At 29.7% G+C, this 16,404-nt stretch overlaps 1 protein-coding gene across 2 annotated transcripts in view; it reads left to right on the top strand.

Moving 5' to 3' along the window:
* Nucleotides 1–16,404, top strand: part of LOC107449704 (semaphorin-2A) — a 305,010-nt gene that overhangs the window by 196,851 nt on the left and 91,755 nt on the right. For both annotated transcript variants that reach the window (XM_021146653.3, XM_016065315.4), the window contains one exon: nt 6,585–6,672. In XM_021146653.3, coding sequence (XP_021002312.1) covers nt 6,585–6,672 — 88 coding nt within the window. The remainder of the gene's footprint in view (nt 1–6,584; nt 6,673–16,404) is intronic.

Here is a 16,404-nt window from a genome sequence, read left to right as displayed (position 1 = left end):
TGATGCAATATACATTTTTATCTCCTCCTGTGCTTTGCGCTATAAATTTGCTACTTTACTTTTGATACAATGTTAAGATTCGTCTCATATTCGTTACGGTTTAAATTTAATACTTAACTCTTTATGTACGTAAACTTTCTTTTGAATTCTTTCTGAATATGGATTTCATGTAAGTTTAACCACTCGTAATTAGAGCGGCTTTTAAAATTCTTACAAGTCATATTTAAGAAATTATAGTAATAGAACGTTCTAATTTACTTCACTTTTTGTACCCGGTTAACTTACAATTAATCACATGCTTGTTATTCCGATTGGAACTTTGAGTAGAAGTAGAAGTTATTTCTTCACCGCATTGTCCATTACAATGTTCCTTTTAAAATTACTGTTCCTAATCTTTCCATTAACGTTGGAAGAAAGATGTTAGATGTAAACAAATAAGCAAAAAATAAATAAATAAACGCAGTGCTGAAAAGTAATTTTAGTACATAGTACTTGTTTGATGTGAATTAGTCCACTAGAATGAAAAGAAATTCTAATAATAGCATAGGTGTTTTTCCCACCAAATATATAGAATTCTTTTCTTACGGTTCCCTGTTTTTAAAGTTGAACGAATTGTGATAATGTTTTGAAGATAATTTTAGAACCTTTTTATTCTATTATTTGCCACGATTCACAAAATGATTTTGGCACTTTGAGTAGAAGTTAAAGTTGTTTCTTTTGCTGTATCGTTCGTTAAATACGTTTAAAATTTACTCTGTCTTATTTTTCTGTTTACATGTTTCTTCCTGAAGACGTGATTAGGCACAGAGCTGAAAAATAATTTCTGTTTTGAAATTGCGCCTTGTGGTATGAAATTGTTTTTATCGATTTAACCACATTTTTAGGCAGCATTTTCTTTGCCTGCAATTGCCCTGGACGCCCCACAGTGGGCCATCATCCAAGGTTTCGTTGCCAAAATTAGTATTTCGATAAAATATGTTTCAAAATTTGTATTTAGAGGTTTTTATGTGCAGGTAAATTGAATTCATAGTTGAAATTTTGAAATACACTAAAAATACCCACACGAAAAAACAAAATGGCGGCTGAAATATGGCGAGCAAAAATAAAAAAATAATACAGTGCGTTTAAATAATTAAATATAGCAATGAAAATATAATAATTTTCGTAATTTTATATTAAAAATGAAAAGCAAATTATGTTTCCGAAGTAATATTACAAAATAACGCGAAAACATGAAGAAGAAAAAACATAATTTTTGTTTTTCGGTATATTTAGTCCACCTTTGCAATACGGGCAAAATGGGGCAGGTTTTTTCGAAAGAAGAAACATCAAAGAAGACAACAAAAAAAGTTTAGCTAATTACCTCGTGGAACTTTTTGGAACTAATTTTCGAAAGTCATTCAAATATTGTAAAATGTCAAATGATAAGATATAAACTATAAGTTTGTCAAGAGTATTAACTAATCCAACAAATTGAAAATTTGTACTATAATTTAACACTAATTACTCTGATAAAAATGTAACACTAAGGTGAAATTCCTATATATATTTCTGAAATAAAAATTTAAAAGTTGCATATAAAACAATTTTTAAACATATTTTTCATTAAATTGTACTCTCGTCGGTCCAAAAAGAAAGTTATAATGTTTTGAATGATTATGAATACTTAATTTGGGATATATTAAAACTGCCTACACATATTTTAGTTGAAAAATTACTTTTTTACTTTTGGCCAAAGATCATAGTCTTCTGGCCCAAACTGCACTCGTGCGAATATTTAGAAACTACATGTAGGATAAACTGCCTACGCATGCGAGAATCGCGTCGACGTACAATCTCATACAATAAGAATTTTTTTTTTTTTTAATAGACATTATAGACGAAAGAATTTTGACCTTTCACTAAAGAACGTTTTTTTTCCCTCCTAGTTCCCGCGTACGCTTTCAAAGCAAATGTGATAATTTTTCCTACAAACAGTATTGCATCACCTTGTGTCGCGCATTCTACTAACGCTATAGCCCGCGGCCGTTTCGCCTTGGTGGCATAAAAAAAAAGCTCTTAAAAGTCCCCTTCTTGAACACTGGTGGAAGACAACATTCTGTCGAGATCTTCAAGATGAGGTCCTGCTCCGTCCTCTCTATTCCCATTCATCTTTAGAACATTTTTTCCTCCCTCCCTTACTTGCGAAGAATTTTTTTCACCTGCGGAATGACTTGCGATGCAAATCACAGGTTGCTCACCCCACAAACGCTTGACAAAATTGCATCGCTCGAAGATAGAGTAATGTCGTTTTCTTCCGTCCTTCTCCGACGGAATTTATCCGAACTGTAATTATCTTTTGCAAATGGGGGGAGGGGGGTCTTCCCCCAGCCCTTCTACTCATAATTGCGTATGAATTTTTGGGGCAGTTTGTTTTAAGAAATGTCTTTGTTTCTATCACTACAGATTAGATCGTAAATATTATTGATTTTCTGTTTTTGAATAATATTTGATAGGAATGAATCATTTATGTTATTAATGAATTAATTTAATTAATGAAATTATTTAATGAATGAAATTATTTAATGAAGGAAATTATTTGATGAATTATATAATGAATTTCTAAAAAAATATTTCAGTTCGTTTAAATTCTACTATATCGTACATGTATAACGCATGTTACGATTATCGTAAGCATGTAACACATGTTTTGATCATATTGTAATGTAGTTTGATTTGATTTCAAAGTAATTCTGTATGAATTTCGAAGAAATCCTGCAAATAAATTAGTACCTTTTCTCCATAAATTTAGCTTTTTAGTACCAACTTTTCATTTCATTACTTGTTACTGTGAATGACCGAAATCAAGTGAATATCATCTTTCACCGGTGAATGTCAACAATCACATAGTCGCTTTGGTGAATGTCCGAAATACTTGTTATATCCGATTTGATATGAATTTATTCGTTGATATTACTATATTTATTCGATATTTTAATATCTGCTAAGGATGGATTGGGAGAAACATCAGTGTTCCGAGTGCCGGGCAGTGGCACTGAACCTTAAAAAGCATCAGTGTGGGGTATACCGGGCAAATGTGTACTGGGCAGTGGCACTTAACTAGACCTAGTATATATTTCGGACATTTACCAAAGCGACTATGTGATTGTCAACATTCACCGGTGGAACAACCACCAATTTCGGTCATTCACAGAGTAACTTACGTATAACCAAAATTAATTAAGCATCATTAGCGTTAATATTTTTACTGTTCTCATATACGTATAAGCACCTTTTCCTGACTGATTTAATTTCTTAACGCAAGACGTATCGTTTTATTTCAATTTTTAACTATTACCAACATTAATTAATATTAATTCTTGAAAGTTATGACCCTAGTTTTTGTTAAAATCATTTGCGGACGAATATCGGGCTGTTAAAAAATCGCTTAACTATTATTACTTAATTAAATGCGGTATTAAAGACTGTTGGTATCGCTGTTGTAGGTGCTATGGTTTCAGAATTGCGGATTTGTATAATGTACATGCACATTAATATTCTTTATTCCTATTATAGATTTTTCCGTTGTAAGTCACGTGATAAACTTGTAAATATGTTTTGTAGCCCTTCACTAAAATTAAGTATTTCCCTCTCTTTTTTTTCCTATTCCATATTGTACCCGTCGGCTGATGGTGACTGATGCACGCTAAATCCATCGGGGTCACAAAGTCCTCCAAGTTTCCATAACAAATCAATACATTCGGGATACTGGATCGGAGATTGATCCTGATCTGGTTCAGGTCAAAATTACGATCTGCGGGTGGATGGTGCGTGAATGTGTATGTAAAACGGGCTGTGACGTATGTGTGGGGCAGAAGTCAAATTCTTGGTCATAGATGGCACCACTGGAAAACAAGATGCGCACCCCTCTTGCCTTAAAATAGGCTTGACAGTATTGACAAGTAGCATAAGATATGCCTTTATTTCGTTATATGAATTGCTCATATGATTAGAGTGTCAATTTAGATAAAAGTTTTTATTTTAAGCGAATCTGTTGTCTTTTCTAGTTATTTATTTCGTTATTGTTTATTTGCTGTAAAGAAAATGTTTTTGTTTTAAAACGAAACTTTTTATTTTATTTTATCTTTTAGTTCATTTGTCAGTGGGAGGGAAGACACAGAAAAAGAACATTTTCTTTGTCTAGGAATCTTCTGTTTCTTCCCTTCCCCTCTTTGCGCCTGTTTTTGATTGACATTATCACCGCTGCGCTTGACAACTTCGACATTTTTGTTCAAAACATTTTTTTTTCCGCTGCTTTTTTTTTCTCTCTCTCTTTGTTTCTTTTTTTCTTCTTATTTTAAACGACGGTTTGAAAAGTGAAACACCGTATTTCTGTTGAAAAGACAATCGCAATTTAAAACACTTATTTTATTTATGAGTAGATAGATATGAATATGATGATGATCTTTTTTTTTTACTTTCTCCTTGAATGTTTTAAAGATAGTTATGTTTTCAATAGGTTTTTTTAAATGCAAAATCTGTCTTCAATCCTATGAAAGATTCATACAAACATAATGAGAGCAAATTATTATTTCTTTTTATTTGTTTATTCAATTCCTACTATTAGTTCAAAACTTGTTGTGGACTACACTTGATGTTAATACAGTTTTTTTTCCAAATATTAATTCATGAATTAAATAGGGATGAGCGAAAAACAAATCTGATTGGTTAAGCGTTAGTCATTGTTTTAAATTTTACTATGAGCGATTCAGTTTTTCACATATTTTAAAAATTTAGCCAAATTTAGGCATTATATAGGCCATTGTAGGACCAATATTAAAATTCTAGACATCACAATATTGGTCCCTCGGTGCATGTATTTATAGGACCCATATTGAACCAATTTTCAGTCCAACTGGGGCCAATGTAAAATTGTTGTTAGGGATCTATTGGCTATCTTTGTATCCAAATGAAAAATGACATAAAACGGTAATGGTCGTTCTCCTGTTCAGTACATATAAAAAAGAATTGACAAATGGAAATTTTTATTTTTATGAGTGACGTTACGAGTGGGTCGGCCAATCAGTTAGACACACACACGCATGACGTCGATGGTAGGTATCCAATTAAATCTTATCCGAAAATTGAGTCAGAGTGATAATAAACCCAAGCCTTGAAGCTGTAAAGTTAAGACGCCATGCGCACCCACGTTATTGGACACACTACTAAATGGTTAGCTGCAACTACCCAAATTAACTGAATATGCATTTTTATAATGTTTTATAGGTGGTGATAAATGCATTTTCCATTGTTTTGTTTTCCTCTATAGAACATTATTCATTGTTTTTTAAGTCATTCTCTTCACTTTCTAATTATTTTTTTCCTTTTCTCATAATTTTTTAATGAAGGAATTTCTAGTGACTTTTTTTATTTTAATGACATTTTGCTAGTGGATTAAATATTTCTTTATGAACTAGTGAAAATTTTGCATTGAATCTTATTGTTTTAAGTATCCTCCACTTACAAATGCTGGTAATGAACGGAATTTTTAAAGATGTAAGAATTTGCTTTTGGACAGTAGACAACCTTTTAATAATGTTTCATTGTTGATGATAAATGCATTTCCCACTGTTTTGTTTTCCCATATAGGGCCATTATTCATAGTTTTTCAAGTTATTCTCTTCACTTTCTAATTTCTTTTTTCATTATTTTTTTAATGGTTTTCTAATGACATTTTTCATTTTAATCGCATTTTGTTAGTGGATTGAACATTTCTTTATGAACTAGTGAAAATTTTGCATTGAATCTTATTGTTTTAAGTATCCTCCACTTTCAAATGCTGATAATGAACGGAATTTTTAAAGATGTTTATATTTATTAAGAACTTATTTGCATTTTGATTCAGAAATTACACATTTATTTTAACTACAAGTTTATTATTTTTTTATTAAATTTATCAATACAAGTATGTTTTATAAATTTTCTTTATGAAACGGCTAAAAGGTAACATATGAGCAATTCTACAAATTAGCGCCAATTAGGCGGCCAGAAAAAAAATTGGGGGGGGGGGCACGCTATTTCTACATGAATTTTCTTCTTTTTTACACCCTAAAAAAGCAAGAAAAAATCGTGAACATGAAATTTTTTCTTTGTGGCATACTTTAAATGACAAAACACCAATTTTAAATTTTTCCCGATTTTTTCAATTTACCAACTTTGATTAAATTTTTTTATTTTTGTTTCTTTATACTAAAATATAATCTTATAGTATGAAATCTCTATAAATACATTTTAGAGAGACATTATAATAATATTATATTTATGTAAAAATCATTTTATCTGAATAAATGGCTGAGATAAATCTGAGCCACTAAAAGTAAATATTAAGTAACATCAATATTTGAATCAATGGCAAAACATTAATGGTGTGTTTTTAATAATAAAATAATTTCAATTTTGTTATTATTAATTTATTGTAAAATATGAAAATTTCGATAACGTCAATATGAGTCGTTTTTGTTAATAACGTTATTTGTGTTATGGATACTATTATAACTGGATAATTATTGTATAATAATGGTTTTTTTTTTTCTTTCTTTTTACAGAACATGTCCGTGAATTCGGTTGTGGTTTTCAATACTACCGCACGTTTTATTTGGATGCTAAAAGAGATGTTCTCTATGTTGGTGCTATGTAAGTAACATTTAATCATCATTCATACCAATACATCTATGGAAACGCTTAAAAAATTGTGTGTGTTTTTTTTAATATTATTCTAACCATATGAAACTTGATTCCATTTTTTCCCTATATTTTTTAACGCTCATAGCGTTTGTAATTTTTCTTTGAATAGCTTTAAGAACTTTCATCCACTAAACTTTTTTATTAATTCTTTCATCAGTCGTTTAAAAGTAACTAAACCTCAATCGAAAATATTTGCTATAAAAGATTTATAGAATAACCTTTCCTGAAAAATAGCAATTTTAAAAAAAATGTCTTTAAGAACCTAATTCCAATAATTTTTTCAACTAATAGCCATGAAAGGCTATAAGGAATCAGTCTTTTAAAAGCAACTAAAACTTAATCGAATAGAAGTAAAACTTGCCACCAAAAATTTATCGAATTAACTTTCTAGGCCATCTTTAATCAGTCATTTAAGAATAACAAAAGCTTAATCAAATCGAAATAATATTTATGGAATTAACTTCATTAATTAATTAATATTTAAAAAAATGTCTTTAAGATCCCAATTCTACTAAATTTTTCAATTCATTGACCTGCCATCTCTAATCAGTTGTCTAAAAATAACTAAACCTTAATCATATCGAAATAATATTTACTGACAAATATTTATATTTATGGAATTAACTTTTATAAGAAATGTTAATTTTAAAAAAAATGTCTTTAAGAACCCTATTCTACTAAATTTTTCAATTAATAGACCAAAAATAACTAAACCTTAATCATATCGAAATAATATTTACTGACAAATATTTATATCTATGGAATTAACTTTTACAAGAAATGTTAATTTAAAAAAAAATGTCTTTAAGAACCCAATTCTACTAAATTTTTCAATTAATAGACCTGCCATCTATAATCAGTCGTTTAAGAATAACAAAACCTCAATCAAATCAAAATAATATTTATTGAATTAACTTCATTAATTAATTAATTTTTAAAAAAAATGTCCTTAAGAACCCAATTATACTAAACTTTTCAATTAACAAACCTGCCATCTCGAATCAGTCGTTTTAAAATAACTAAACTTTAGTAAAGTTTGCCATCAAAAATGTATCGAATTACATACTTTGAATAGAATGTTGTGAAAATAAACTTTCCGTTGAAGTGGAGTGACCCTCTTTTGCTCATGATCCTCTTCGATAGGGATCATGTAACCCCCCTTCTTGAGGAAGAGGCAATAGAATCCTACCCTTATCTCCCGAACAGAAGGGGCAACACGTGCTTCTCCTGGAATCAATAAGTAAAGGTCTCTTTTCCTGACATCCTCCAACTACTGAAGTATTTCTGCGTGTGCCTGGAATCCGGAAAGAATCCTCTCGGCTTGTTCACGATTTTGCTCAATCAAGAGATGTTTGGATAGCCCTGCTATCCTTTCAATAGCCCGGTTTCGTATCTATCCAATGGATGATCTCTAAGTTTATTCGTTCTGGTTGGTTTTTTTCGAAAAATCAACTTAATGGAATTTGCTATTTACTTCATCATAGGGTTTTCTATTTAAGTTTGCATGAGATTTTCCAAAACCCTTTCGCCGAAGAAAGTAAAAAAAGGCCTTAATTTATTTATACTAAGAAATTAATTATATAAGTTAATTAAAATAACTATTAGAACACTAATGCTTATGTAAAAAAGATCATATTTGCCACCAGCATGACTAAATGGATCATTGTCTATGACAATTAAGTCATTTAATAAAATTTTAGTCATATTTTTGTTCTTATATAGGCAAGTATTTTCTTTGTTTTCGGCAACTATTTTCATGCTTTAGGCCACTAAAAGCAACTATATTGTTCATTTTTTTCTGTAACAACCCTGTAATATCACAAAAGTCGCATTTATAGATATATCGATTTATGCGGCCTCTCGTAGTAAAAATATTTACCACCTCTTGTCTGGTCTTTAGTGCGGAAAAGTAACTATAACACTTTTAAAGTTATGTAGTTTAAATGTCTTACACTAGCAAAAAAAAAAAAAAAAAAAAAAAAAAAAAAAAAAAAAAAAAAAAAAAAAAAAAAAAAANAAAAAAATTTCTTCAAAGTAACTCTATTTATTAGAGAAATTAAATTAAAATACACAACGCTACACAAGATAATAGAAAGAAAATAAATTTATTTAAAGAATGGATTAATTAAAAGTTACTCAAATCTGGAAAAAAATAATCTTTATGCTTTAGTCCGAAGCTCGAATTAACAGCATTCGGAAAAGTTCCTTCGGCGGCGGCCGAAGAAGCGCCACTAAGACCGCACATTTGAGTATCTGGCCTCTATATACAGGCAGAGCGGTGGTGTGTCAGCAGATAGAGGGTTCGCTTTCCAATGAGGTGAACTGGTTTCGAATTCTCGCGATGGCTAGGCGATACAAATTTTACACCCGTCTCGCACCGACCACAGTGCTGACGTAAAATATCCTTAGTGGTAGGCATATATGACTCAGATGATAGAGCGTTCGCCTTCCATTGAGGTGAACCGGGGTTCGATCGCGGCCATGGCTGGTCGATACGAATTCCGCATCCGGCTTTGCACCGACCATAGTGCTGATGTGAAATATTCTCAGTGGTAGACGGATCATGGGTTAAAATCCCCTTGCCGTCTGGCCAACCGTGGGAAGTTCTCGTGGTCTTCCTCTCCATGTAACGCAAGTGCTGGTTAATTCCATCAGAAATTCCTCCACGCAGACAAATTTCTCCTAATGCTTGATCCAGTCCTTGTCTTCTGGGTTGGATTCAAAATTACAAGGCTGCGGAGTTGAACATTAGTAGTTGTAAACCCATAAAAATTGGGTCGGCTGTTCAACGACTGTTATAAAATATATATATATATATTATTATTATTATTAGATTACACGATTTTTCACATTCCAATATTTTTTTCTTTTAAATCTGAAAATGTTCTTTTTTCTTCTTCTTATGAAATGGGTGATTAAATTTGGAGTACAGATCGTGAAATTGTAATAGTCTTACAATGTCGTCTTCCAATAATTCAATATAAATATCATTAAGTTGAATGTTTTAATGAAGGAAACGTAATTTAGCTTCTTTTTAATCAATAGTCATTAGGAAGGAATTTAATTTCCTTCGTGATACTTTTTCTTTCTTAATTATTTTTTTTTAATGTTCCTTAACCATTCCTATAAATAAATGTGACTAAATCCATCTTTTGATTCATTAGTCAACTTTGTAAAAACAAATTGGAAGTAAAAAGAAAAAAATGAATTAATGTTTCATGGGATTTTGATTATCTTGAGTGAATATAATTATCCGGATTGTTAGATATAATCCAGAGATTAAATATTATCCAGAGAATATAATAGATATTTACTTTAACTCTATGGTTCTAGGGATTAAGTTAACTAGTTGTTAGATATTTAATAGAATCCAGAGATTAGATATTATCCAGAGATTAGATATTATCCAGAGATTACGTTAGATAGATATTTACTAGGATTGAAAGATACGATATTATCCAGAAATTATATTACATAGATATTTACTAAGATCCAGAGATAAGATATTATCCTGAAATTATATTAGATAGATATTTATGAGGATCTAGAGATAAGATAATATCCAGAAAATACATTAGATAAATATTTATTAGGATCCAAAGATGAGATATTATCCAGAAATTATGTTAAATAGATATTTACTAGGATCCAGAGATAAGATATTATTCAGAGATAAGATACTATCCCGGGATTAAATTAGATATATATTTACTACTAACCAGATATTTCGCAATGATCAGTGTCTTCCGCTCATAATTTTTTTCTTAAGTTGTATACAGTAAAAAGTGCCAACTACCGAGTGCCGGTACTTTTACCCAAAATCATTAAATTATTTATATTTTTGACATTTTGACAATGTTTGTATTTTATTGTAATTAAAGATTTATATATATATATATATATATAGCNATAAGGAGAAAAAATGATAAAGAGAAAAACGAAGAAAAATAATAGGTTTTATTTTTTTATTTTTTACGTGATCTACTACTTTTTTTTTTAGTATGTCTTTTTACTTAAATTTTCCTGTTTTGTTTTAATTTTTTGAGTGCTCCTTACACTGTTGTATTAATATAATTTGCTTTGACTATATCGATACAATATTAGAAAGCACTCCTCTTTGTGGATATAATCGTGTGAGCTGATGAAGAGATTATATCTTTTTATTTCTTTGTTTTCCTGCTTTTTGTTATATATTTTTTGTAATTTTTTTTAAATATTTTATTTTAATAATTTTTTTCTTCTCTTTTCATTAATCTTTATTATTCTCCATGTTTTCTCTATATTTTTAACTTATATATATATATAGTTTTTTTTATCAAGACAGGATTTTTTTTTATTTTCTAAGTTCAAACATGGAGATTCACTACATGGAGGTATAAAAACAAAGATTTCTCATTCTCCTTTTTTTTCCGGAGAAAATGGAAATTGTACCGCAGATGGAAAGAAGACAGAGAGCAGATGGTGCTATGACGCCATTTGTTTGGAACACCACAAGGAGCTCATCCCGGAGTTAGGAAAAATAGAAGAGGGATAAAAGAGGAAAAACGGGAGAAAAGTGGAGTGGGGGCGGGAAGTACTGAATGGGAACAAAACTTGGAAAAGCGTCTTCATCACTCATCTCGGCACTCAATTGCAATAAAAGGAAGAAAATACGTTCGAAAAGATACTGTAGCGTCTGTTGTTTCGGGCGTCGTGTTTTATTTTTCAATGAAGTTTTTTTCCCTTCCTCTTAAACGGCGTCTCTGTTTTTAAAAGTTGCTTTTGTTAGAGTCGAGGGCGAAACAAAATAAAAGGAACGACACAAAAAGAAGAGAGTTGGAAGGAGAAAAAAAAAAACGGAAATAAATAAAAACGGAATGTACTGTTTCAACCGTTGATCCCGAAGTACTTATTCTACTCACGTTGTGGGTGAAAAATAAAAATATGAAAACATTCTCGTCTGCCCTCTTCCTCTTTCAAGAAAGGGACTGTAAGTTGCATTTTAAAATAAGATAGTATCTATGCATGTATTGCGAGCTTTATCCGTTTATACCAGTACCGCGGTACTAGATCGGTATCAGCCGCACCTGAGCCCTCTTCGGATTTAAAATTGGATTGATAATTTAAACTAATTATAACTTGGACTTGGAAATTTGGAGGGTCGCATGTTTTAGCTTTTGCTCACGTTATTTACTTTCAAATGCAAGATTGAGATTGTCTGATTTTCTGTAGGATGCACAATGCGCAAAATAAGAAAAATGACCAACCTTTGACCTAATAATTGGATCTTCACTTTCCAAGACTCACTCTTAACGGTTTGAGAGGGTGACCTCAAATATACTAATTAATTAATGCAGTCTATATTTTATGTTACGAAATCAGACTCAAAAATGTACTTTCCCTGAATAAACATACCTTTTTATGACAGATTCGGATTTCTGACCCCCGAAATATAGGGGGTAGCTGCAATTTGGAAAATAGGGTTCCCAATAGTTTGTTAATGTAACTTTTTACGTATTTCACCATATCTCGAGAACTTTTCAAGCGAATCTAAAACTTTTTGCACACAATTATAAAATTCGTTTATCCAAAGATAATTCCTTGCAAAATATTTATTATATTTTGTTCTTTTATTTAATAATAATATAAACAATTTTGAACTGTAGAGGTATTTAATATTTTGCATAATTTTAAGGAATGTAATTTTACAAGGCAAAATACAAAATTTGTGCGAAATGGGTTGACCAGATCCTGAGAAATCGAATTTTAATTATACGACTTCTTCAAAATTCGATTTTCCAGCAACTTACTTTTCGACCGAAAACTTCAAAAAACCGAAGAGGAAGGTTATAAGAACTTTAAACATGATTTCCTAAAAATCATTTTTTCAAAAATCGATTTTGATGCCGCTTTGGAAATTTGCAGAGTAGTGATGTAACTAGAGTTGGAACCAAAAAAATTTAACCTTTTCCAAAATTTAGACATTTTTCATGTACGTTTAACTGCCAAAAAAAAGTATTATTGTTATGTTTTTTTCAAGTGACCGCCATTATATGAGAAAATGACATCTTTCCGAACCAGATTCACCTCTATGGAAGGCGATCGCTCTATCCTCTGAGCCAAACTATATATATAATCTTGCCCTGCTGAAATATTTTAAAAGCTATAAAACATTTTTTTTCTTAAAATCGCCAATTAGGCGACATTTTTCCACCTAGATGAAAATTATCAAAATCACTGCCGTATTCGCAGTTTTTGCATATTTTTTATGAGTCCAGGTAATGCAGCATTGGAGGAAGCTTTTAAATATTAAAAATCTAGACCACAAACGCTTTTAATTTTCATAAAATTGTGGCTTTTCTTAATATTGACGTTTTGCGCCATTTTCAAAATATGCGTAAGCAGCTCAGGCTAAGCTTTATCTAACAGTCATGAGTAACTGTTGCAAACTGACAACGGTTATTAAAAATAGCATATTATTCTCAAAAGAAATATCATTTCATATTGCGGCGAATACTTCGCAATGCAGCCTTAAGTATTCGAATAAATAAATATTAATTCTTGAAAAATAATTAAGAATTGCACTTTTGCGAATTAAAGAATATTTCCTAAGAGCGTTTCCTAATCCTAATAAGTCAACTTATTTTAAATGGATTTTAAAAATTTGTGATTTTTGAAATTTATAAATTTAGTATTGTTTTTCTTCGTATTTCCTCTTTTAACCACTTGCTTAATAGCCTTCAAAGAGCTTTTCAAACTTTAAAAAAAAGATTTGTGGAGGGCTTCTGTTTGTTTGCTCTCTCCTAAAGTAGGTACTTTGTGGGGATTACGATTATTATTGCTGCCTTATTTTCCCCTCTCCTTTTCAGAAATGGTTCGTGTTTCTGCTTTTTGAAGTCAAGTTTTAAAAAAGAGAGAAATGGCGAAAGGAAACAATGTTAGTTCCCTTTTATCAGAGATTAGTTGTTATTTTGGTAGTGAAGAAAACTTTAAAGGAGCAAAATCGTCTGCGGTTACGCTATCCTCCTTTCCCTCGCCTTTCTGCATTTTTTTCTTTCTTTTAACTTCTAGAGACTTAAGAATTTTTCTATAAAAAACATAACACATTTAAAAAAAAAAAAGGAAGAAAGGCGAAAAATTTTCAAAAGGGATTTTAAAAAGCTTATTAAAAAGGATTTATTCTCCATTCCTTTAGATATTTTTATCTTTCTTTTTTTTTAAGTAAAGAGAAAAATCAATTTTTCTTTTTACTTCAAACGATTCTTGGTTTCTTTTACCCGTAATGAGATATTAACTCTATCAAAAAACGATTATTTAGTTTATGATTATTATTTTTTTCATCTAAATGAAGTTTCGGTCCACTTCTTTTAAGTAAATTAGTTTAAAACTATTTGGATTTTTAAATTACTATTTGCTGTAAGAATTTTCCAGTTTTTTTTTGTTTTTTTTTTTAAATTTTTTTTTATTTATTAATTTATATTATTATTATTTTACTTTGCAATGATTCTGAAAATAATCCTATATTTATTTAATTTTTAGAAAAAAGGTTCTGTAATATATGAAAGATTTTATATGAGTTAAAAGAGATGTTTAAGATTCTATATAAATATCTATAATTAAGCTTAGAATGTCCTATTCTATACATAATGTAATAAAGAATAATAATATACTTTTTATATTATTTGCCCTGGAGATAGCTAAACACGAATATTTTCCAAAGAAATCAAAATTATATTTCCTTATAAAACATGGGAAAATATGAGTTAATAAACCGATATGAGTAGATATAAATAAATGTATAATGAATCATTATAACATGATTTAATTGCAATAAAGGATAATAGTAAAAGAAATGCTCCAATGCTAATCAATTAAATATCTAGTAAATTAAGTTTCCTCCGGCATTTGCAGAAAATACATAATAGTTAATCTTCGTAAATTTTTATGCGTATTTAATTCATTTATTTCTTATAGAAATCTAAAAGATATTATTTCTAAAGTACAGAAAGAATAAATAATTAACCAGATGAGAATAAATGTCATAATATATAACATGACTTGAGGACATTCATATTCTTTTAATTATTATATGCCAATCAGGTTGATAAACAAGAATATTGTTTCGAGAAATTAAATAAAAAAAATTGCTTTTATAATGTTTAGAAAATAAGAATAGATAATCTGATGGAAAAAAATTAACTTAATGTAAATCGATAGCTTGAGTCATAATAATTTGACTGTACCATGACTTGATTGCTATGAATGCTCATAGTCAAACAACTAGCAAGTAACGTTTCCCCTAGAATTTTCAGGAAATACATAATTATTAATCGGTATAAACTTTTAAGCGTATTGAATTAAATTATTTCTTATAGAAATCCAAAAGATATTCTTTCTAAAGTATAGAATGTATAAATAATTAACCAGGTGAGAATAAATGTCGTAATAACTTCACTATAACTTGACTTGATTACATTCATATCCTTTTCATAATTGTATGCCAATCAGGTTGATAAACAAGAATATTGCTTAGAGAAATTAAATTAAAAAAATTGCTTTTATAATGTTTGGAAAATACGAATAGATAATCTGATGGAAAAAAAATTAACTTAATATAAATCGATAACTTGAGTCATAATAATTTGACTGTACTTGATTGCAATGAATGCTTATAGTTAAACAACTGGCAAGTAACGTTTCCCCCTGTATTATTTGTAAGAACCACAGAATCCGTGTAAACTTAGATGCAAATTAAATTAACTAAACCTAGTCCTGATCTTACCTCTAGCGAATTACCTAAAAGCAATAATATTATTCTTCGATACGATATGCATATTGAATTTAAAAATAATATTATTAGCAATAATATTATTAGCTACCATTTGCGAACGAGAAAGATAAACGAGAATATTCTTCAGAGAAATCAAAAAGGTACTGCTTTCTAGGAAAGTATGAATAGATAATCTAATGTTATCCATTATAAAATAACTTAGTGTATATTAAGTCATAATAAATCGACTATTACATGACTCGATAACACTGAATGTTACTACTGAACGAAATGCTAATAATTAAATATCCAGTAAATAACATATCATCTTGCGTTTGCGGGAAATTAAATTAAACAGCCACGTAGTTAATAATCAGCGTAGACTTAGATACGTATTAAATTAATTAAATGCTGTTCTGGTCTTATCTCTCTCTCTCTCTCGAATTTGAAAGATATTAAAATGAATTTTTAATTGAAAATTCTCATCAGAGAGAGGGTATTATTATCTTTTTAGTGTTAAGTCTTCGCGTAATAATGTTATGATTTTTCTAATTAAATCTTGCAACAGGGTTAAGGAAAAAAATTCCATCTTTCTAGTAATCTTCAATTTAATTAAATAAAAGATTGATTGGTATAAATTATTAATTTATGTAGGTATCGTAGCGTTTTTATGGGTTATTAAAAACGTAAGTGATCTTCTTTCTTATACTTTTAGGCATATGACTATTTTCTTAGAATTTTTTTTTATTTTTAGAAATACTTATCTGGATTAGATCGGAAGACACACTTTTTATTTATATTTTATTTTGTTTATGGAGTAATTTTAATCCATGTGTTGGCACGCGTGGCATCGTACGGCACAACCTGTTTTTAACAGTGAAAGTTAAGACTTATTTCAACATTAAGTCGCTTAAAATCTTATTTTCAGCTCC

Source organism: Parasteatoda tepidariorum, chromosome 7 (genome assembly GCF_043381705.1).
Source record: "Parasteatoda tepidariorum isolate YZ-2023 chromosome 7, CAS_Ptep_4.0, whole genome shotgun sequence".
NCBI classification, from domain to species: Eukaryota; Metazoa; Arthropoda; class Arachnida; order Araneae; family Theridiidae; genus Parasteatoda; species Parasteatoda tepidariorum.
This window is presented reverse-complemented; position numbering and strand designations above follow the sequence as displayed.